Here is a 23,074-nt window from a genome sequence, read left to right on the forward strand (position 1 = left end):
AGCCTCAGGTAGCATAGCCCAGTAGTCAGGGCTGCTAGTTGTTGTAGTCCAGCCTATATGGAGGATACCCGGTTGCCTACTCCTGGTCTACACTGACTGGCAACAGCTTTCCAAGGTTCCACAGTTTTTCCTGACCCCAGCTGGAGATACCAGAGATTGAACATGCAATCTCTTGCATATGAAACATGCACACTATAACTGAGCTCTGTCCACAACCGACACCATTTAGTTGCACTCAGTACAATTGTGAAATGCCATTATTTATTATGATTTTCACTGCACAATTTTACTAAAAAGTAGAGGTAAGCTACCCTGCTTTGGGCAGCAAAATGCCCTGCATTGGCCCAAGTGCAATACTGTGGAAGGAATTGGACAATTGAATTGTACAGTGCCTGGCCCTAAAATAGGATGTCAGTATATCCAAGAGATCTTTGGCACCTGTTATTTAGAGGAGTAGATGCATTCTAGAGTACAGCTAAGATTTACTGCCATGCCAATTTGCAAAGCCTGGAATCTGCAGTTCAGAATGATCTGGTTAGCTGGTGTCACTAAAGGTTCAACATTGTATCCTAATTAGGTTAGAAATAGGATGTCTGCATCAAACCTTACTCCTACACATGCTTATTAAGATTCTATTCACACACCTACAGAGATGATTCCATAATTTGCTATAGCAAAAATTTACACAGCCCTTCTTCTTTCTGGAGTGACAGTGGTGTGTCTGTGACTGAGCTTTTGCTGGCCAACTTAATCTGCCTGGTTGCAGTTTAAAGCTATATTTTTGTTTTGTTTTTTCCTTTAGTAGACCTGATAAAGTACTGTTCTGCCTCCTCTTACAGCTAAACTATATGTGTCACCAGTGCATCACTGCAAGTACTAGGAATCTTTAAAAACAAACAAAAAACCTATCCACCAATCCACATGAAGGTGACACAAAAACTCCGTACAAACACTATGCAAAAGAATGAAAGATCATTACCCCCTTCTTTCTCCCACCTCTTTCTCCCCACTTCTCCCTCCCCACAACCTCATAATGCCTATGATAGCAGTGTCTCACACCCAATGTAACTGACCTGTAGAAAGGACTCTATGAACTGAAAACAGAGACGTTTGTATGCTCCCTTTCATTCTCTTCATTCTTCTGGCAACTGTCTCCTTATTAAGCCAACCACACTGTGCACTTTCTCATTTCCCCTCTTTGTTATCAATTTGTAACTCCTTGAAATATCTTCTTACTGATGTTTGTTCTGCCACTTCTTTATTTATGCTCACATAACTAATTTTTCCCCTCAGGCTTTCTCTGACTTATTTGCTCTTTTGTTGCTGTGCTTTGTAACTTCCTGCCCCTCCCATTACCTACTGAAAGACAAACCTAGATGGGAGTTAAGCCTGTTACACTGTCCGTAGCTACCAGCGCAGTCCTTTAGAATCAAGTCTGCTCCTATCTGCATTGTTTCATTCTGGACTCTGTTTCTTGGTCAAGCTTATGCATGGTAGGCTGTTGAAAGACTAAGGCAGAATTATTATTTCATTGTATTATCTGCCCTTCACTGTAAGGTCCCATGGCAGATTACAACAATTTAAAACAGAATATATCAACACAACAGATTGTGGTTTGGAGTCATGGTCTCACCAGCAAGATAGGGGAGCTGTCCAGCTGAGAACGAAGGCAAGTGCCAGATCTTAGTACAAGACATGACTGCTGAAACACAGCAGTGGTGTGTCTATAAGACAGCTATAACAAGGAGCTGAGTGGTACATAAAATCATAGAGTTGGAAGGGAGCCTGAGGATCATCAAGGCAGGAATATGCAGTTTCTCATATGGGGATCAAACCTGCAACCTTGGCATTATCAGCACCATGCCCTAACCAACTGAGCTACTCATGTATTGCACCAGCCAGGCGGAAACTGAGGGCTCTTTTGCAGATTTTGTGGAGCCACATTTTCTGCATCAGTGTAAACTATGCTCTGGAAGCACTTAACTTTCCAGGAACTAAGTTTGAAAAGGGGAAACTTTTTGCTGCAAAGTGAGCACCCCCAACTTGTAACTGGCTCTTTCTGGGTTCACAGCTTCCTTTGCCTTTGGTGTGTGGGACACCCTCTGACAAAAGAAAGTCCCAAGTTATGGCACTTATGTACCTGAGTCCATGTTTTTGACGAAGTCCAATGGTAGGCCATTCTTCATAAGGGCTGACCTGGAGACCTGGCTATTAAAATCACATTGCTCCTGGTACCAGCACATAACCTAGTCTGGGCTGGTGGGGCTCCCCGTCCTTTTCTAAGGAAGGTTTGTCCTATATGACTCGGGCTCTAGGAGCTGTCACATCCTGAAAGGAACTTTTATTTATAGAGAGAAGTGATCAGTCCTTAAACAGTTGCATCAACTCACTCATAACAGATAGTAATTAGCATGAGTCTTATACGTGATACTATGGTTTCCATGAGTTTGTTGGGATGATGTATGCTGCACAGTGTGTTTCATGTTAAGATTGTATAATACATTTCTTACATTATGTAAGATTTTATGTATTGAAGTACACTGCCCTGAAATTGTCAGATGAAGAGTAGCTTAGAAATAACATGACAATAAGAATAAAAGTTTAGATGAGAGAAACTAGAAATTAGAAAATGCAAGCCATCAATAAATACTTCACACATCAGAATATTCCAAGGTTTAAATAAGTCATCAGCAAACAACTAGGAACCAACGTGTAAATTTATATTGAATTTAAATACTCAGCCTCTCTTACACTTCAGCTGTTACAGTGAAAAAGGTAATACACTATCTCCTTTCTCAAAATCATGAAGATGGCAAGGATGCCTTTCACAAAGTCAACATGTCTGCAACATTGCCTTCCTCCCCTGCCCTCCTCATTGACTCTTATTTTCTCACCAGTTTGGACAAAGCTGTAGCTTAAGTCTGTATGTGCTTCAAAATATCTGAGTGCTGTGTTTTGCATACAACATTATAAAGGAATGGTTATACCAAGAGTCTGTGTAGAGGCATCAGAATTTGATTATATGTAGAATGTAATCTCAGTACTGCACTATCCTCACAGAACAGTGTATTGCAAGAATATTCCAATTGATATTCTGAGTGGTGTATTTCTCTTCAATCATCCTCCTGAATACTATTCCAACCAGGAGATGATCAGAATACTGAACTGAATCAAAATGTATACATTAAATTGCTTATTTAAATGTCTGGCTTTGATGTTTGTAGAGAATTTAAATAGCGGGCAGCATATTCTGAGTTTTGTTTGATGAGTAAGAGATGCTACTAACAGCAGAGATTATAAATGCACATAACATGCTGCAAATGTGGAAAAATGCAGATTTTTGCTATTAGTTTTCACAGCTGCATTTGCATAATATCACTCCAAAGGCTGCATGCCGTCCCATGTAGGAGCCATCATAAAACATATTAATGTTAGCATCACTTTTTAAAGATATCTTTAAAAATTCTGTTTTGGGTTTGTGAAAAAATAAATGCCAGTGTTATTAAAAACTTGCAGAGGTCCCCCCCTCTTCTTTTAGAAACCAATAAAGGCACACAAGAATGCTCAATTTTTGAAAAGGCGATGCTGGGTCTGTATAAATCACACCCTTCTACCTATAAATTATTTTCTCAATCCTAGTGATGATGTGGCTATTTGCAATTCAGTACTGAACAAAAGGCTCCCCCTTCTTTATTGTTACTGCACATTTTCCAGAGTTGAGCTCTATAACTGAAAACAGGATTTAATAGAAATTGGTCCTGGTGATCTCTGACTCATGTTAAGATTTTTCATGGACCTAATTTTAGTGTCACTTCAGGAATTGCTGGTAGCCCCTCAGAGTGGTGATCCTAAAAGCCTAAAAGCACCTTCCACTTGGCTTGCCTGGTTCTGCCAGTCCAAGCACCTCCCCAGCTTCTGAGCTCTGTCTATCATAAGAGTGACTGGCTAATCAATGTAAACATCTGCAAAGGCCTGCCAGCATAAAAATGTCAAGAGACACCTGGAAGTCAAGAGTGAGGATGCCTGCCAAATCCCTGCTGGCAGAGTGTTCCATGGCATGGGACTGGCGAGAGTAAATGCTCAACTTCTCCTGGAGGCTCTGTAACATGGAGGACAACTCCAGAGAGAATGCATGCCAACAATAAATTCTCTGTAGGGATGAGCAGTTTTGCTCCGTCCTGTTCTGTGTTTTGTTGTCGTTTAGTCATTTAGTCGTGTCCGACTCTTCGTGACCCCATGGACCAGAGCACGCCAGGCACTCCTGTCTTCCACTGCCTCCCGCAGTTTGGTCAAACTCATGCTGGTAGCTTTGAGAACACTGTCCAACCATCTCGTCCTCTGTCGTCCCCTTCTCCTTGTGCCCTCCATCTTTCCCAACATCAGGGTCTTTTCCAGGGAGTCTTCTCTTCTCATGAGGTGGTCAAAGTATTGGAGCCTCAGCTTCATGATCTGTCCTTCCAGAGAGCACTCAGGGCTGATTTCCTTCAGAATGGATAGGTTTGATCGTCTTGCAGAGACTCTCAAGAGTCTCCTCCAGCACCATAATTCAAAAGCATCAATTCTTCGGCGATCAGCCTTCTTTATGGTCCAGCTCTCACTGTGTTTTACACCTCCCAAATTCTGCTTTAATTTGCTGTGGCTTTCAACTACCTATTGGGGTAAGTTCAAAGCACTGGTTTTAGTGTATAAAAGCCCTATTCAGCTTGGGACCAGGATACCTGAAAGATGGTTATCACCCCATATATGGATCACTCTGCTTTGCAGCCTAGAGCCCCCTGCAGATCCCATCTTATCAGTACATTCATACTGCACAATACAGGAACCAAACCTTAGTGTTGTGGCACCTACCCTTTGGAAGTTCCTCTCCTTAAATATTAGACAACTGTCTTTTCTGTCATCCTTTCAACCTACCTCTTTCAACAAGCCAGGGCTTGCCTGCCCATGAGGCAGGCTGATGCTGCTGCCTCAGGTGGTGGAACCCCAAGAGGCAGTGCACCCATAAGCACCCTGCCCACTCTGCCACTGCTGGTGGGGAAGCAGCAGCGACTTCCAGTGAGATCTTGTGCACTCTACAACATCTCACAATGCCTCCACAAGGCTTTTTTTTTCCAGCTAGAACTCACTGAAACTCAGTTCTGACACCTCTCAGGTGAGTGCCATTGCCATTATAAGAGAACAAGAAAAATAGCACTGCCAGAATCCACTACTGGCATCACTGCTTTGTGGGTGTTCCCACACTTCCCAGGTAAGGGAGGCTACATGGGTGGGGGAGCTTTGGCAGAAGTGGGACTTTGCCGTTTCACCTTAGGCAGTGAAACGGGACAGGTTGCCACTGCAACAAGACTTTTGAGATCTTTCCCAGTGTGCATCTGTACCTGAATTTTTTTTTATCTTCCTAGAATCATAGAACTGTAGTTGGAATGGACACTGGGGGTCCTCTAGTCCAACCTCCTGCAATGCAGGAATCTCAATGCATGGTCCCCCATCTAATTTGAAACCATACACAACCCTTAGCTTTGCATTGGGCTAGCAGTTTTATTGCTGCACCACTAGGAGGACTTTTTAAATTTCTCTTTGTTTGCCATCCTTGGCTCCTGTGTCAGGAAGTGCAGGATATACATTTAATAAACAAGAATATTCTCCCCTTCCTTTTTTTTTTTAAAAAAATGAGATTGCTGCCGCTGGGTGACTGTGGAAAAATAAGAGGCCTGATGGAGCTGGTCTTTCAGCACTGTTGTGTTGGTTAGTGTGTAAGGCATTTTGCAAGAAAAGTAGGAAACATTTTTCTAAATAAATCTTTATTGCTCCGTGTCACCTCTTAATGGTATGAATTGCATTTCAACATGGAGTGCTTGCTCAGTCAGATTGCATTTGATAGCTCTTTGAATCATGTACAAGGGACCACTCTTTCTCTCTGCTTGCTGTGTATCCTGAAACAGGCTGCCTGAAGCAGTTTCCCAATGCAGGTGTGTGAAGTAGCTGCCACTGGATGGGATTTGGGGTGGGTGGGTCAGATCTTAATGGCAAACAAAGGGATGTGATGTGCCCTTGCACCAGCACAGAGCAGTAAATGTGTTAGTGTTTGCTTCCTTTGTTCCTTACACTTTCCCTGACCTGCAAAGGTTTTTTGACTTCACATTCGCCATCACAGTAAATCCATGCAATGTTTGGATGGGTGGCATTTGTTGGTATTTAAGTTTAGCCCACTGAACTTGCTTATTAGTAGACATGTATAGGATTGCACTGTAAAGCAGCCAGAGCAGGTGCAATGTTTATTAAAATTAGTAAGAAAACTCTCATTTACTTTAAGATGGTAGCATCTTGCAACCCTTAATCATGCAACTGAACATACTGTATCTACCATTTCAGATTTTACTATGTTACCTATTGCCACAATTGCACAAACCCAGATGTCCCCCTCTGCTTTTCCATATGCTGTATATGTATATTGTCTTCCTTAGACCTGTAAAGTATGTTTGCTTAAATTATGTGGTGCAAGTCTACTATGAAACATTACTTTATTACATTTGGCTGCAATAATGCTTTAGGATGGGTATGATTCTCCACAATGTTTTGCATTATAGTTTTTTGCTATATTCATGTTGAATAATTCTGAGACACAAGTATAGCCTCCCCCAACCCCTACAGACATAGGAATGTGCATTGTTATTATTTCTTGTTCTGAATGGCCATGATGATTTTGCCTATGTTCATAAATTGTATTCCTTTTATATTGTATCCATTTTGCAGATCCACAGAGTATCACAAAGCTTTGTTTGCAGAGCTGATACTGGATGGTTACAATGCATATCCACCCAGGCATTCTCTACAGCAGAAATGTATTACTCCTTTCATAGAATCTCATCCCTTCCCTAAGAAGCCCAGAGCAAGATCCCTGGGATGTGTGATAGGGTAGCCTGAGAAAATGTGACTGGCCAAAGGTTGCACAGTGAGCAGTGATTTGAATCCAGATCTCCCAAGTCTGAGGCCAAGACTGTTAAATACTTTACCACACTAGTTATAGCCATATAACTAGTGTGGTGTGTGTGTGTATAAAATTTCATACACCCACTAACATAATCAGAGGGAGTTACAAGCATATTCTATGTAATACAGAGAATGGAGGTTTTAAAATGGTTGGTGCATTCATAACACAAAAAGGTGCCAGGAGCAAAAGGCCCTTCTCTATGATACCCACAGAGAAAATTATACTCAAGGGTCTGTGTGGCAGCTCAAGGTGCTGACATGTTGTGAAGACTTCATAGCAGAATGTCCCAAAGGGTTCATATTATCACTGTGTAATAATACATACATATGACCATTTGGAAGATACACTATTTTCCAAAGGCAATTCTGAATGAATTTGTACATTTCTGTGATCACTCAAGAGTTGCTTTCTAGGTGCTGTCTTCTCTGTGTAAGTGGGAGGGGTGTTGAGGGAACTTTAAGATTCCCATGCCTTTAAGAGCTGCCTCAGGGAGGAGTGAAGAATGCTGAAGTGCCTGGAGGGGCCACAGGAGTGTGTCACCTGTGAGGGCAGCACTGGCACCTCCTCCTCTCTCCTCTTCCCACTCAGAGGGCGCCACATAGTTTCTGCCTGCGCTTCCACCAAGATGGGCAAGTGAAAGGAGTAGCTATTGCTGCCTGCATGCCACTCACTCATCTCTAGCTGGTGGAATAAGGCGGCTGGGGACCCAGAGAACACTGGCTCCCTCTCTGAACTCCAAAGTCCACAGCCGGGCAATACAGTACCTTGCGGCCAATTGAAGCCTGCATGTGTCATGTCATTTGACTGGGACAAGCAAGACTAAGAGAGCAAGATCGAACAACACAAGAGAACAGTGTTTGATCCCTACGGGAGCAGCTGCTCCATACTTGTGCTCTTAACCGGATAGATCCCCCGGGCTCTTGCACGAGCAGTCAGGATTACTCTCCTTTTCCAAGTATCTCTGCTGGGCCCAATCCTCCATGCTACGTCTCTGAGACGAAGCGTGGGAGGCAGCTCTTTCCGGGAAGCGTCCCTGCCCGCCCGCCGCCTTTCTGGAGGTGGCGCGACAGGAAGGATCCGCCTGGGCGGCTGGTGGGGCCCTGCGAGAGGAAGTGGCTGCTGTTACTTGTGCAGGGACCTGCCGCCTTTGCACGCTCTTCTGTAGCCCTCTGGGAGCTGGAGGGCGTGCAAGCCACAGCTCGCTTCCTCTCGCCTCGGCGGGTGGGAGAGAGAGAGGCCAAGCTAACAATAGGCACTGGCCCGCTCGCCTATCCCCTCTGGGTGGCTCACAACCTTCCCACCGGGAGAGGAAGCAGCCGCCGCCGAGGGGGCACCCAGCGGGCCGCCGGGGGAGACGTTTAAACTGTGGCTGAACTTCGCTAAGGGCAACCCAAAGCTTGCTCGCCTCCTCATGGGGATCGGCGATGGGGAGCCTGCGGGAAAGGCCCTTCCTCCGCGGCAAACGTGCGATCTCGTTGGGCAGCCCTGCCCGGGAGCCTCCCGCTTCCCCCGCCGCGCGTGGCACGGAGGATCGGGGCCGCCGCGCCCCAGTCCCCGGAGAGAGCGCGGACTCGCAGCTGGCATCTCGCACTCTCTCTCTGGCTGATGGGATGCATGCTCCCGAAAGTCACCCATCACTTGGGAATCCCCTCTTCCCCCTCCTGCCCTCCGCCATCCCCAGGCAGGGAGCGAGCGGCACTTTCCCCCGCCGCACGCGCCGGGCCGATTCTCTCTGAGACGCGCGCCAGGCTGAGGTTCGCTCCGCTCGGCGCTCGACTCGTGCTGCTTGCTCGCAGCCCGAGCCCGAGGCTGCCTTGGCAAAGAGAAGCCTGTGCAGCCTAGACCGGCTCAGCCGAGCGCCGAGCCGGATTTTCAGGAACAATAACAGAAAGCGCTGGGGCTGAGGGAGCCGAGCCGCGCGGCCCCCTCCCTCCCTCGCTCGCCCGCCCGCCCGTCGCCGGGCCGCCTCCCCCCTCGTCGCCGGGCCGCCTCCCCCCCCACTCGCCCCCCGCTCGCGCCACAATAATGTACGCCTTCGTGCGGTTCCTGGAGGACAACGTGTGCTATGCGCTGCCCGTGTCGTGCGTGCAGGGCTTCAGCCCCAAATCCCGGCTCGACTTCGACAACCAGAAGGTCTACACCGTCTACCGCAGCCCTGCCCACGACCCCGAGGACGGCGACGAGAGCCCCCGCGAGCTGGGCGAGCGGCCGCTGCTGCACAAGGCCCAGATCCTGGCGCTGGCAGGTGAGGCAACCGGGGGGCGCGCGGGGACGGCGGGAGGAGGGGAGGGGGTGCAATCCGGAGGCCAGACCAGTTAAAAAACCTCCCTGCTCCTGGAAGGAAAGGGTCGGGGAGAAGCTGCTGCTCCTACTGCTGCTCCTGCTCCCCCACCCGGGGAAATGGGTGGGAGGGAAGAGGCCCGACTGCAGCCCCGCTATTTGTAGGGCCTGCCCGTCTCCGTGTGTGTGTGTGTTGCTGAGGGAGGGGTTTCATGCGTCTCCAGGGGTCTCTGCTGCAGAGGCCTAGGATGGGGCTTCTCAGAGGCACAGGGATGCTCATTCGTATGAGAATAGCAACAGTAATAATCTGGGGTTTTGTTTTTTTGTTTGTTTATTTTTAAGAGAGTATTTTCCCAAGGTGCTCAAGAGTGCTTGAATGAATGTTTCTGGCTGAAGAAGGAATGGCTACAGGAAAGGATGAGGGCGTTTAGGTCAGGGGTAGCATGCCGAAATGGGCATAATGGCAAGGACTGGGAAGTTTGTGAGATCCTAGAAAACGAAGGTCGAGAAGGAACTGTTGCAGCAATTCTGTGCATGGAATGAGGAGGCCTTTGGTTATTTGGCCACGTGTGAACATGGGCAGATTGGTCATGAGGAAGTTGAGGATGTAGTCACCACAGAAAAAGTCATAAAAAGAGCCCTGCTGAATAAAACAGAAGGATCATCCTGCTTTCAAAAGTAGTGTGCCAGATGATTCCAGGAATCCCACAAGCAAAGTATGAATGCAACAGTCCTCTGTTGTTTGCAGCCAAACAGCTGCTATTCAAAGGAATGCTGCTCTTGAATGTGGATGATCTAGTGAATTACCATGGCTAAAGTCATTGATCAATCGGTTTTTCTTTACATCATCATAACATCTTGGAGCAGCGAGTTCCATAAGTTAGCTATATTACATGGTGGGATATTTTCCCCTGTATCCTGTATCTGTTCTCATTCAATTCCATTGAGCAAATGTAATAGCATTTTGTGAGAATTAGTTCTAGTATTAAGTGAGCTTGTATGGACTTTCTTCAAAATGTGTGTCATCTTAAAAACCTCCATGAGCATATAGAGGCCATATTATTACAAGAATTGCTCCTTCCTGTGATCCATTTGCAAAGGTGACCTACATGCATAATAGCACAGCTTACCAAAAAATCAGAGGCTGAAGAAGATAGATGGTAGAAAATACATTTTCTTGGTAGTATATACCAGGCTAGAAATACAGTGAGTCCCAGCCCCCAGATTGCAGACAAATGAACTGTCATTAGCCACGAGTGCTAAATGGAACTTTCATATTCAGAAACCATATACTTCTGAGTACCAGATATTGTTGACAATAACTATGGCTAACCATAGTTTTCTGTCCTTTCTGTTCATGAACTGCCAGATGCGGTGCAACAAGGTTTTTCATATGGCTGGTATTTTTACAAATTAACAGTGTAGTCCTATAAACGTCTACTGCTAGGTGAGTATGTATAGGATTGCACTCTTAAGTCCACAGAAGTACACACAGGAAGTATGCCTCACTGCACATAATGGGCACCTTCTTTTATTCACAGAGTCCATCCCCCCCCCCATCCACATGAATTAAGGGAGCCATGCTGGAGATAGGTGGACTTTATCCCAGGTAATCTTACCCCCTTCTAGCCCCAGCATATAGATACAGCTTCACTATTTGAACCTAAATTCTGGCTAATACCGCCATACATTGTTTCAACAGTGCACAAGGAGAAGTAGGCCCCTAGGCATATACCTCTCTCCTTTCCTACTGAGGTGTGGAGAGCAATTCAGACCTCTGGTCTGCAGCAACATGGCTTAACAGAGCAGAGCAACAACTTTCACACATCCTCACCTCTTGTACCAGCCTGGTTCATTTTGTTAGCCAACACCTAAGCTGGTGCACTGAAGAGGCCCAGATCGTGTCCATTGCTGTCATGTGACAGAAGCAGGGTCTGCTGAAGAGCCAGTGATTCATTTACTTGCTCCCTCTCCACCTTCCAGAATGTCCCATTTTGTAGGTTTATGCTTACCACCGGTGAGTGGGGTAACTGCTGGTGATGGCTCAAAGTGTTCTGTGGCTCAAAGTGTTCTGTGCCAGCAGAGCCACACAAGGCTGGGCAGAGGTACACGTCTGCTGCATACACACACACACACACACACACACATCCTGAGAGTTCAGAGAGTTGGATCTCAGAGTTCAGAGAGTTGGATCACAGTGATATTTTACGTGTCACATTGCAGACCTATTAAGATGGCCACAGAGGCTGATGGATTCTGAATAATTCCTGAGAGTCTTTGAGATTTTGTTGTTGTAGCTGCTGGTCCTCTTGAAGCCCTGATCACATTATGGAGTTCTGAAATGATGTGGACTGTAAATTCACTCCTCTTATTATTGAGCTGAGGCTGTGCATTGCCGTAGCTTATCCAATAGCTGATGAAGAAGGTGGGGGCAATGTCTAGCATACAAATATGACTGGACAAAAGTAAGAGCTCATATTTGAGACCACTCTCTGGCAGCGATACTGCCCAACGAGTATTCTGTTCTACCACTATTGTATCATCTCAGTGCCATATACTGATGTGTCTTTGAATGATGAGATGTCCCCAAATGAGTCCACAGAAAGATCTTAAGGAAACCTTGAAGGCCTACTTGGGGATAAAATTGCTGACATTCATCACAGCCTGTACAGCACAATTAAAACAATTTAGTCACAGATTTAGGGTGTTGCCTAATTATTTTCATAGTACATGCTCAGGAAGTGGTTATTAGTGTCAACTACTGGCTGGTCAGGGACGTGGGTGGCGCTGTGGGTTAAACCTAGGACTTGCTGATCAGAAGGTCGGCGGTTCGAATCCCTGCGACGGGATGAGCTCCCGTTGCTCTGTCCCAGCTCCTGCCAACCTAGCAGTTTGAAAGCACGTAAAAGTGCAAGTAGATAAATAGGTACTGCTCCAGCGGGAAGGTAAACGGTGTTTCCATGCGCTGCTCTGGTTCGCCAGAATGACCTGGAAGCTGTACACCGGCTCCCTTGGCCAATAAAGCGAGATGAGCGCCACAACCCCAGAGTTGACCACGACTGGACCTAATGGTCAGGGGTCCCTTTACCTTTACCTTTACCTTACTGGCTGATCACTAATATTACTTCCAGTACCAGATATCAGTCAGATGGTAGCTGGAGAATTACACATTCCTAAATACAGTGGTACCTCAGGTTAAATACTTAATTCGTTCTGGAGGTCTGTTCTTAACCTGAAACTGTTTTTAACCTGAAGCATCACTTTAGCTAATGGGGCCTCCTGCTGCCGCCGCACCGCCGGAGCACGATTTCTTTTTTCATCCTGAAGCAAAGTTCTTAACCTGAAGCACTATGTCTGGGTTAGCGGAGTCTGTAACCTGAAGCATATGTAACCTGAAGCGTACCACTGTAATGTTGATTATTTAGATCAGGGTTTATGCTTAGGTTTGTCACAGAAACTGATTTGTTGGTTCTGATAACCTGCTGTGGAAGGACAGAAGAAGTGTGATACTGATAATTTTCTGGATACCTCGGTGGTATTTGATACTATCAGCCACACCATCCTGGACCAGGTTATTGGAATGTAAGCACTTGGTGGATTCCAGAAGGTTGTCCTGGGGTCCTTTGGCTGTGGTTAAGGACAAAGGTCCAGCTGTAAAATGGAGCTCAGTCCAAACAAGATGGGATTTTTATTTATTTAAATATTTTAAAGTTACACTTCAAGGTGGGATGCAACCTAAAGCAGGTTCTGTAAGTAAGTAGTCTGCCTGACTGAGGATCTGTTCTGCTTAGGGTTGCATGCCCTCTTAAGTCTGCAGTACTGTTAGACCCATCCTTTGCTATGAACACCCAAGTCGTGTTGGTGGCATGCAGCACTTTTCACAAAGTGCTTCAGACTAGAGTGCCAATTGCTACTCCTTCTGAGTGGACGTAGCCTGGCCATGTTTATCCTTGTACCATTCAGGCTTGACAACTACAATACATTAGGAACAATACACTAGGAACATAGGAAACTGCCTTATACCAAGTCATGTTATTGGTCCATCTTGCTTATTGACTGTATTGATCTGTATTGACTGGCAGATGCTCACCACCATTTCAGGTAGGGAACCTTGCATCCCTACCTGAAGATTCCAGGGACTGAACCTGCATTCAAGGCTGGTGCTCAACTACTGAGCTATACAGTGGTTTCTAAGGTTACATACGCTTCAGGTTACATACGCTTCAGGTTACAGACTCCGCTAAACCAGAAATAGTACCACGGGTTAAGAACTTTGCTTCAGGATGAGAACAGAAATTGTGCTTCGGCGGTGCAGCGGCAGCAGGAGGCCCCATTAGCTAAAGTGGTGCTTCAGGTTAAGAACAGTTTCAGGTTAAGAATGGACCTCCGGAACGAATTAAGTACTTAACCCAAGGTACCACTGTAGTTCTTTTTCAGAAGTGTCTCATATTGAGAACATATCTACCATGCTGATGATGGGCATGCGTTATCTTGTCATCTTAATTGACTTCCTGTATGTTTCCAGGTGGTGCTGTTGCCTTGATCCCAGGATTTATAGGTTATGCCAAAGACCACCGGTTCTGATTATCTCTTAAGAGATTTTTTTCAGTCTTTTGCTTGTTGAGGTTAGGTGATGTGCCTTCTCTGTAGTAGTTTCCAGTCTGTGGAATGATTTCCACTAGGCACATGCTGGATGATTTTTTTATTTTATTTTTTACTAATTTCTTCTATGCCATGCAAAAATGGCTTTAGTTTATTGTTGCTTTTTCAGTTCTGCTGCTTTTATATCTGAAATTTCAACTTGATTGCTTCCTGTGCTGCCACATGTTATTTTGAACTTGCTTATTCATATTTGTTTGTTTTGTTTTTATTGTTAAGCTACATGTAGCTAGAAAATACCTTTCTGAAGTGGGATAATACAAGTCTATCAGATAAATAAACAAATCCTTTCTATATGTGCTGTGTAAAATCACAATCTTCTATCTGAAACAGCACACCCCCCCCCACTGCCATACAGGTCTTGCAGAATTATAGAAAGTGCTTACATCAAGGATAAGAAGGAAGGCAAAAGGGGGAGAGAAAAAAAAAACTAGCCTTTAAAAGGCCTAAGCTACTGAACTATGATTCAAAAACTGGAAAGAGTAAATTAATATCATTACTGCTCCTTAGTTGTTTGCCCCCCTCCCCCTCGTGAATACAAGTTTGTTTGTAGCTTTAAAATATTATTTTTTAGTATATCTCCAGAGTGAGAAAACTACTTGCAGCACACAAGAATCCCAAGGGTGTTGTTATCTAAGAAAGGTACACATTGAGCAGAACATTCTGGGGGCATGCATAGAGAAGAAGCTCTTCTTTCTATGTATCCATTCTCAAGTTTGGGCATTATGAGCTGGCAGTTGAGGTGCCATTTTTAAAAAACAAAACCCCCCTCTGTTTTACAGAGTTCGAAACCAAAATGTCCTTTACCCTTTTAGGATTGTTTGATCCCAAAGACACGCTGAAAAGTTGGGGGTGTGGTGACCCTGTTGGCAGGACTGAGAATTAACAATCCTCTGTGCCGCAAGAGGAAAACCTTATATAATCTAGAATAACGCTCTGTATTCAAAATGCCAAATAGCAGGATTTGTGCTAAACACACTTAGGGGGCAAGAAGCATTTCAGGTCACAGGATTATTTATGCAATCAGTAACATTAAAAATCCCCATATCTGTATTAAAATATGAGGTGAATCTCATATCTGTTGCAAGACAGGAAGTGAAGCTCTAGCTTGTAAAAGGTACCTGTTGTTCTATAAATCATTATATATGCTGAGTACAACATACCTAGATGCTAAGTTCAATCAGTGCAGAACAAATGGTAGTTAACAACAGTGACAATTCCTGATTAGTATCAATTATTTAATCAGGGTGGCCCACTGCAAAGTTTTCACTGCCAGACTGTAGTTCAAACATTTGCTGTAATTTCCCCCAGGGTTGTGACTTTGATTCTATCATGTATATTTTACTGAAAGAACAACACCCTTCTATGACTACAGCATAACAATTAATTATTCGTATCCAAAATATAGGTAATTCAGTGGTGATATTGATGCAAAAATTAGGGTTTTTTTATTGTCAGAAACTTCAAGCAAATGCTTCATACAGTCTTTTAAAAACTCTTCCCTTCCTGGTTGGCTGGAGGTGATTTTTACCTGCTGCATGCCTGGTTACAAACGTGATGTAGGAAAATAAGAATTCTCAGTATGGGGAATGTTGACTCTCTATTGAGAATGCCTGATTTGGGGAAGACCCTACTCTTCTGAGGGGTTCCCCACCTCAAAAGCAGTAATACAGAATTTCCAACATTCATTAGACTCATAGAAGTGTAGAGTTGGAAGGGACCCTGAGGGTTTATCTCGTCCAATTCCCTGTAATACAGGAATGACAAGGATGACAGCAGTTTGGACTAGTGAAGTGAAGGTTCTTGGAGTAGGCTGAGTTAGCTGTCTACCACTTGCTCATAATCTTGCTCTTCATTCATTTATTTCATGATTGTAAATATTGAACTTGTACAAGGTGTGGTCCATTCTGGCGGAGTTTTGTGAGCTAGGAAGTTACATATTGCAGTGTGCATTTGAATTTCTTGATAGGTATTCTGCCTGTGCCTGAGGTGGGTAATCTGTGGCTCTTAGATGTTGTTGGACTCCCAACCCCAGTCACATTGGTCAGTGATCAGAAATGATACACTGATGGGGTTTGAACTTAGAATGGCTGACAAAGAAAGAGAGGTGGGGCAGCTCTATGAAAAGGATGAATTTCATGTGATGGATCATTAGGAGTGAAATATGCCTTGATACATATATATAGTAAAAACTGTGCTTGGAATACTTTATCTAGTTCTGGTTGTCACATTCAAAAATGTAGAGCCAGAAAACCACAGCTAAAATTATTGAGGGGAAATATTGGAATGTTTTGATGAATAAAGGGGGACATGATAGTAAAAAAAACCATGCACGGCGTGAAGAAAGTGAATATGGAGCTCCCCCCCCAAAAAATATTATATATATTAGAATTGTTGTCACTCAGTGAAGCGGAATGGTGCGAGATTCAGGACAGGCAAGAGGAAGTATAGCACAGAGTTAAACTATGGAAGTTGCTACTACAAGATGTAGTGATGACCAACTTGGTTGGATTTAGACATATTCATTCAGGATAAGACTATCATTGGCTACTAGACACCACAGCTGTTATTACTCTTTCAAATCAGAAACAGGATGCCTCTACCCAGCAACTTGCTGGGTAACATGAGCGGGAGAGTAATTTTGTGCTAATGTCCTGCTTGTAGACTTTCATAGGCACCTGGGAAGAAAATGCTGACTTGATGGGTCTTTGGAATGATCCAGCAGGCCAGGTCTTGCATTATTATAATTGGAGTTGTAGTCCAACAACATCTGGAGGACCACAGTTTGCCAACCCTAGTTCCTAGCCTACAAGGTTTGGATTCGCTGATGTGATCCAGCTGATATGTTGAAGTTGTCCTGTGTAAAAATTGGCATACAGTAAAGTCTTGAGATTGCTTCATCATCTATCTGTTACAATGCACTACATGCTTGTTATTCTATTGCCCTATCTGCTTTTGACAGCTTTATGATAATATGCTAGCTTGATTATCAGCTGTCTATTTTGCTTTGCCATGTATTGGGCTGTGCATGAATCCACACACATCTAATTGAACACGGAGAACCTGCTTCCTTCTGTTTTCTTCTTTTAGTATTAGTAATACTTTCTTTGGGTTTCAGAAGGATTTCAGGAGCTATCAGATACCAAAGAAGGCTACAAGCACTAACAGATTCTTGAAACATCCCTGCGTGGAGTGTTCATGGGAAGCTGACAAAGAAAAATAGGGCGTTCTTGAGCAGTTATAGTAACAGCCAGCTTAAAAATTCTCTAAAGTTCAGTAGACCATGATGTTCTGCAGCTTCATTTTCTCTAATATCAGGTTCTCATAATTAGTTTGTTTGTAAGGCTTAGTAGGTGTTGACGGGAATGGGTTGGTTAACGATAATATAGATTGAGCCATTGCTTTCTTCTGATGTTACTTGACAACATTTTGCTTTCACCATTATCCAAAGCAACCAAAATAAATAAAACAAATCAGTTTTAACACTGGCAGGATCTTTATATGGTCCCAGAATACTTGTACTTCCTTGGTTTGTGCTCCATGTTGCAAAAATCTCCCAATAGTTGCTTGCCTGTCAGAACTGCTTCCAGGTGCCCAGATAAAGAAATCTTTAAATTTGAGGGATTTCTTTACCTTCCTTTCTGGCTGTTGAAAACATGACTGACACTTTTACATATAGATAGACAGGTTCGTGAAAATTTTGAGAGCCAGTAACTCTTTTTACACCAATCCAAGGCATAAAAAAGCTGACTTGCACTTCTGCTTCATCACTATTTGCTTTCAGGATCAATAGAAAATCAATGAGAATTATGTTATTAATATTTATTTAAAGTCTTTTTCATAAATCTATTTTGAATTACCCTTTTTTTTCTTACATCCGTAAGCCAAGACTGGACATGTCAACAGGGATTATCTCCACCTCCCCAACGTTAAACCACAAATATTCCTCTTCCCTCATCACAAACTGCTCTTGATTTTTCTTTCTTTTAAAGGCAGTTTTCTTTGCAAAACCCAGAGTTACCTGGTGTTTGAGAAACACATCCAAGGCTTATGTGGGTTTGCAGAAGTAGTCACACACTTATTTCAAACCTAACCTATTTTGTGTCATAGAATGTAGCTATGCTGTGTTGCAAGAATGTATTTGTTGATACAACAAAGACTGGAGATTGGGCATTAGCTTCCAACACTCTCTTTAAAATTCAGAAGCTGAAAGGTTGTCCAGTTTTTTGCCAGTTAAGTAGTATTTTTCCAAGACATGCCATACCTAATATAGTCTAATGCAGCCTTCCCCCAACCTGGTGCCCTCCAGATGTTTTGGTTTACAGCCCCCCTCTCAGCTGCAACTAATCAGGCGTGATGGGAGTTGTAGTTCAAAACATCTGGAGGACACCAGTTGGGGAAGACTGGTTTAGTGGACATAAAATTTCAAAGCATAAAAGATGCTATATTACTGATAAAGTGAGGTTAGAATGTTTGTGCTGGTTTTTCCACAACATATTGTAAACACATGATTTAATACATCTTTAGGAGTTGCTGATTAGGAAAAGAACATGCACGGACACACTGTGTTCTAAGAAAAAATTCCATGAAGCTCTCTGAAACACTTCCATGTGGATGCTGCTAGTACCCTATGTACTTAGTTTCATTTTCCTGAAGCAGCAGCTTTCAGTGGGCTCACAAATGGTTAGTGTTGACAGTGCAGAAAAGGAAAACAAAGGTAAATCAGGGTTTAATGAGGAGCACAGCATTCATTAGGGATGAGTTACACAGATGAATGCAATTCCTTTTTGTCAAAGACAGAAATGGATCTCTCAACTAGTGAAATTGTATCCTGAGGCAGAGTAAAGAAAATACATACAAAAGATGCAAAAAAAAGGGAACCAAGACAAGCTAAAATGAACTGCAGATAGTCATAAGAAATACCAAGCCAGATGCAAGAAGTAGTGATGAAATAAAATTCTAAACAGCAATCCTCAGAGTCCTCTTCTTAGTGCATTTTATAAGTCTGCCATTTTTAACAACACATCAGTCTGATTCCTAGGTCTGGATAATCGCATTTTCATTTCCACAGAGAAAAAATGTAAAGGAGTCATCAGATTGATGTTGTCATAAGGAGCAGGAGATTAAAAATGAGAGAGTGGGGGTGGGAAAGTTAGGTTTACATAGAAGAAAGGAAATTACAGATAAATATTGATCAGAATTTTAAGTTTGTCTCACTCATATATTACAAAATAATCATAGGTAAATATATTAAAATTTGCAGGGGTACACCAAAGCAAACTTCCTTTCTTTACAAGATTTATTAGACACCTTTCAAAAGATCAAAGATGCATACAATAAAAACATTGTCAAGTAAAGTCAGCCCATTAAAAAAATAATAATTAGAATTGATCCAAAAATCAAGAGCAGCAGAGCAATAGATAATATAATCCCTTGATAAAAGCTGAAAGAGCATGAGAACAAAAAAGCATTAACAAATGAAAATATATTAACCATCTTGCAGAAAGCAGAGGGAGATTATGCATCTCAGTAAGCAGAAACATCAACCCTGTTTGATTTCTTGGATGTCTTGATAATATCTGCCTTGGTCCCAAATTATGTGTTGCTTGCCAGGAGCTGAGTGACAAATGAAAGGTATAGGAAGGAAACTATCAGGGCTGATATGGGTTCTGAACAGTCTGCCTGGAAATTGCACCTGAAGGCTCCAGAGTTCTGCAAATAAACATGCACACTCCTGTCTTGGTTCTCAAGCCACTGGACTCCAGTGGTGGCCTCTGCTTCAGAAAGCAGTAAACATAGATAGAATTGGAAGGTCCCATTCAGGCCTCTCCCTGTCCCTGGGATCCAGAAAGGACAGTGCTGCTTGTTGTTGCCACTTAATCTTTTCCTTAATCTTGCCAGAGCAAAGGAAATGGCATATTTATATATAATGAAAATTTTGACAGTTTTATTTTGAATTGGGCACAGTAAAACAAGGTCTAACTCCTTTCCACAGCAAACCCACTTGCCTGGATATTTATCAGTTTGTTATATATTCACGAAATGGCTCGTCCTCCTATTGGAAGACCGGACAAATGCTAGAACATTAGCAGTGGCCAAGTTTTTATTGGTGGTTGCAAGAACCAATGATCCCTATATTCTGAACGAAATGCTTGTTTAACCTGGAGGTAGGCTGTATGAATTGTCTATTGCTTTGTAACGATTTATTGGGTCTCTGGACCATAATAAAGGTTGATGATAATGGTTCAGTTTGTATGGCACATTAAACCAAAGTGTAATACACACTGCACAGACATTCCCACAGCACCTTTCCCTTGCACTTCCTGCTGCCACACGCCAGATAAAACAACCCAGAGTCTGTGTTGTCATGTCATCTGAACCTAGGCTCATGGTTTTTCCTCCAAACAAACCATGAGCTGTAAGCCAGTTACAAACCTTAGTTACGGTTCATGGTTTGTTTGGAGGAAACACATCACAATCCAGACTTGCTTTGTCCACAGTGCAGCGGGGGAGAAGAAGAGTGCTGTGGGAGCTTTTGAGCACTATGCACTAGTACATTAATGTAGAGAGCAAACTGGGCAAGTGACAGTGGCAGTGACAGCTTTTTTTTTTAACAATGCTATAGTGGTAATGTTGGGAGAGTGGTCTCTGTTTTTCTCCACCTGACTCTTGTAAGTTGAGCTGCTACCTGCTGCAGGTGTCAACAGTGCTGAAAGAACTTCATTTCACAGTATGCCAGCTGCTTGGGAATTTGCTATAACTGTTCTGAGAGATAGGGGAGAGGTATTCTTAATGCATATATGCTGGAGGAACGCCAGCATATCTTCTTTAAACATTGCCTCTTCCTCTTTTTTTTGGTAAAAGAATTGTCCTTTTGTAATAGGAAGTTTAAAATTTTCATACATTTAAATGAAACAACACAAATACAAATGTGGTGATTGTATTTTTTCTGTCTTGGAAAATACAGAATTAAAAAAATGTAGAATTATATGTGGCACTCTTCATTTTGGTGTTAATGTTTAGAGTCTGTGGAGCAATTGAATTCCACTGCACACTGAAGACAGTTGAGCATGGGAAACTTTAAGTGGTCTGGCCTCAGTGATACAGCATTTGAATGATAAGTTTGATGAAAAGTTTGATGAATTTGACCATTTTTATTTTTATGTAAATTTTACAGAAGATAAAACTGATCTTGAAAACAGTGTGATGCAGAAGAAAATTAAAATCCCCAAGCTTTCTCTCAATCACCTAGAAGAAATAGGAGAAATTACAGATTATGGGGATGAAGATATGGAACTTAGACACTGTAAGGTATTGGAAGTTTTTTTGTTGCTCTTTTTTAAACTTTGTGGCTTCAGACCTTAAAGGAAAGCATACAAAGCATTGTATTACTGGCTATGACTGATGGGAGTGTGAATGTGATCAAGACTCCTGAATTGCTTTAAATGTCTCTTTTGTAAATGCATGGGGCTTTTTCATTCTATTTGCTCAAGTTCCTTTCTTTAGTCATTGTTGGACACTGTTTCACTTTGGCCCAAAGAGTTGTTTTGCTAGTTTTTTAATTGAAGGTCAGCTACAGGGTTTTGTGAATATGAGTTTTCAGCGTTGTTACTCATTTTGTGTTGTAAATTTAAAAGAAAGTTTTACGACACTTCATGAAAGAAACTTCCCTTTCACATTCATGTCTGTTGCAGAACTCCTTCACTGGTTGCCTTTTCTTCCCTTTGGTTACTGGTGTTAACTGGTTAACACCAGTAAATAACTTCATAGTGGACTGGCATTCTCTAAAGTGTGGCCTGTGGATGAAGTATGATACATGTATAATCCATGTGTTTATGGGTTTGAGAGTATCAGCACCTGCCTTTTCTAGATATTTAAAAGGTCTAATATTAACACAAAAAAACACCCCACAATGAAATATATACAACATAATTCATTCTGCTATTGAAGGGGAACATCCAATTCCCTCATCCTATCAGAAAACGATTTCCGCTCATGCAACGGGCCTCTCCCCTCTCTCCTCCCTCAATATGCTGTGGCCAAATCTGCTCTAGAGAGTTGGGGGAATCCCCCAGAACAGATTTAGAGTGTGCATGAGGGTGGGAAATATTAAACCACTCAGGGTTGTTAAAGGAGCATCGAAGAGCTACAAAAGGACCTCTCCAGACTGGGTATTCACCCAGTGTGGCAAAATGGCAAATGCATTTAAGTGCAAACTAGTGTAAGGTGATGCCTGTAGGGACAAAAAAAAAAAAAACGTAATTCCACATATATACTCTGAACTGGAGGTGAATGACCAGGAGTGAGAAACCTTGGAGTTGTAGTAGATACAGTGGTGCCTCGCAAGACGAAAAGAATCCGTTCTGCGAGTCTCTTCGTCTAGCGGTTTTTTCGTCTTGCGAAGCAAGCCCATTGATGGATTAGCGGATTAGCGCTTTTAGCGGCTTTTAGCGGCTTATCGGCTTAGCGGATAAGCGGCTTAGCGGCTTAGAAAGGGGGGGGGGAGGAAAAAAAAACCCGCAGGAACTCGCAAGACATTTTCGTCTTGCGAAGCAAGCCCATAGGAAATTCATTTTGCGAAGCACCTCCAAAACGGAAAACTCTTTTGTCTAGCGAGTTTTCCGTCTTGCGAGGCATTCATCTTGTGGGGCACCACTGTAGCTAAGTGAAGATGCTGACCCAGTGTACAACAGCTGTGAGAAAGGCAAATTCCATGCTGGGGATCATTAGGGAAGGAATTGATAATTAAAGTGCTGATACCCAAATTCATGTGATCGATGAGGTTACCGTGACAGCTTTGGGGCTTCATCCTATGTTTTTGTTGCTAGATGGAACTTATAGTAGCCTACTTCACAAGAAGCACATGGTAAACTGAAAGTGTCACATAAAAATATCACTATGAAACATAAAACAATACACAGTGTGCTTGTCTTTTTAAGTGACTGGCTGAGCAGGAAAATGTGCTCAGTGATTTTAGTCTCACCATCTGGAAACTATTTTTTCCTCAGTGGATTTAGGTAATGAAATACACTGACCTTGAGCTAAAAGTTCTCAGGAAAATTCCTTCCTGATTTTTGTCAGGATGCATCTAAAGACATGTACCCTACAAACAGTTCTCGAACTCATCTGGTTTAAAAGTAAATGGAG

The 23,074-nt window shown here is 43.1% G+C and overlaps 1 protein-coding gene and 1 long non-coding RNA gene across 5 annotated transcripts in view; one reads left to right on the forward strand and one right to left on the reverse strand.

Annotated features, from left to right (window-relative positions):
- Positions 1 to 19,945, reverse strand: part of LOC310765087 — a 164,536-nt gene extending 144,591 nt beyond the window's left edge. The window contains exons 1-2 of the long non-coding RNA XR_014549432.1: positions 12,672 to 19,945; positions 7,915 to 12,441 (exon numbers count right to left, since the gene is read on the reverse strand). This is a non-coding gene — a long non-coding RNA (uncharacterized lncRNA). The remainder of the gene's footprint in view (positions 1 to 7,914; positions 12,442 to 12,671) is intronic.
- LOC310765067 (BEN domain-containing protein 5-like) overlaps positions 1 to 23,074 on the forward strand; it is a gene marked incomplete at its 5' end in the record, with an annotated part of 723,703 nt that overhangs the window by 383,452 nt on the left and 317,177 nt on the right. Inside the window, 2 exons of one of the 4 annotated variants that reach the window (XM_083619594.1) lie at positions 9,014 to 9,233; positions 21,105 to 21,238. The exons of 1 other annotated variant lie outside the window; for it this stretch is intronic. In XM_083619594.1, coding sequence (XP_083475720.1) covers positions 9,014 to 9,233; positions 21,105 to 21,238 — 354 coding nt within the window. Of the gene's footprint in view, positions 1 to 9,013; positions 9,234 to 21,104; positions 21,239 to 23,074 lie in introns of those variants that run through there. 2 more of the 4 variants (XM_083619596.1, XM_083619595.1) reach the window with 2 other exon arrangements.

The sequence above is a fragment of the Podarcis filfolensis genome, assembly GCF_964270895.1.
Source record: "Podarcis filfolensis genome assembly, chromosome: 6".
Lineage (NCBI taxonomy): Eukaryota > Metazoa > Chordata > Lepidosauria > Squamata > Lacertidae > Podarcis > Podarcis filfolensis.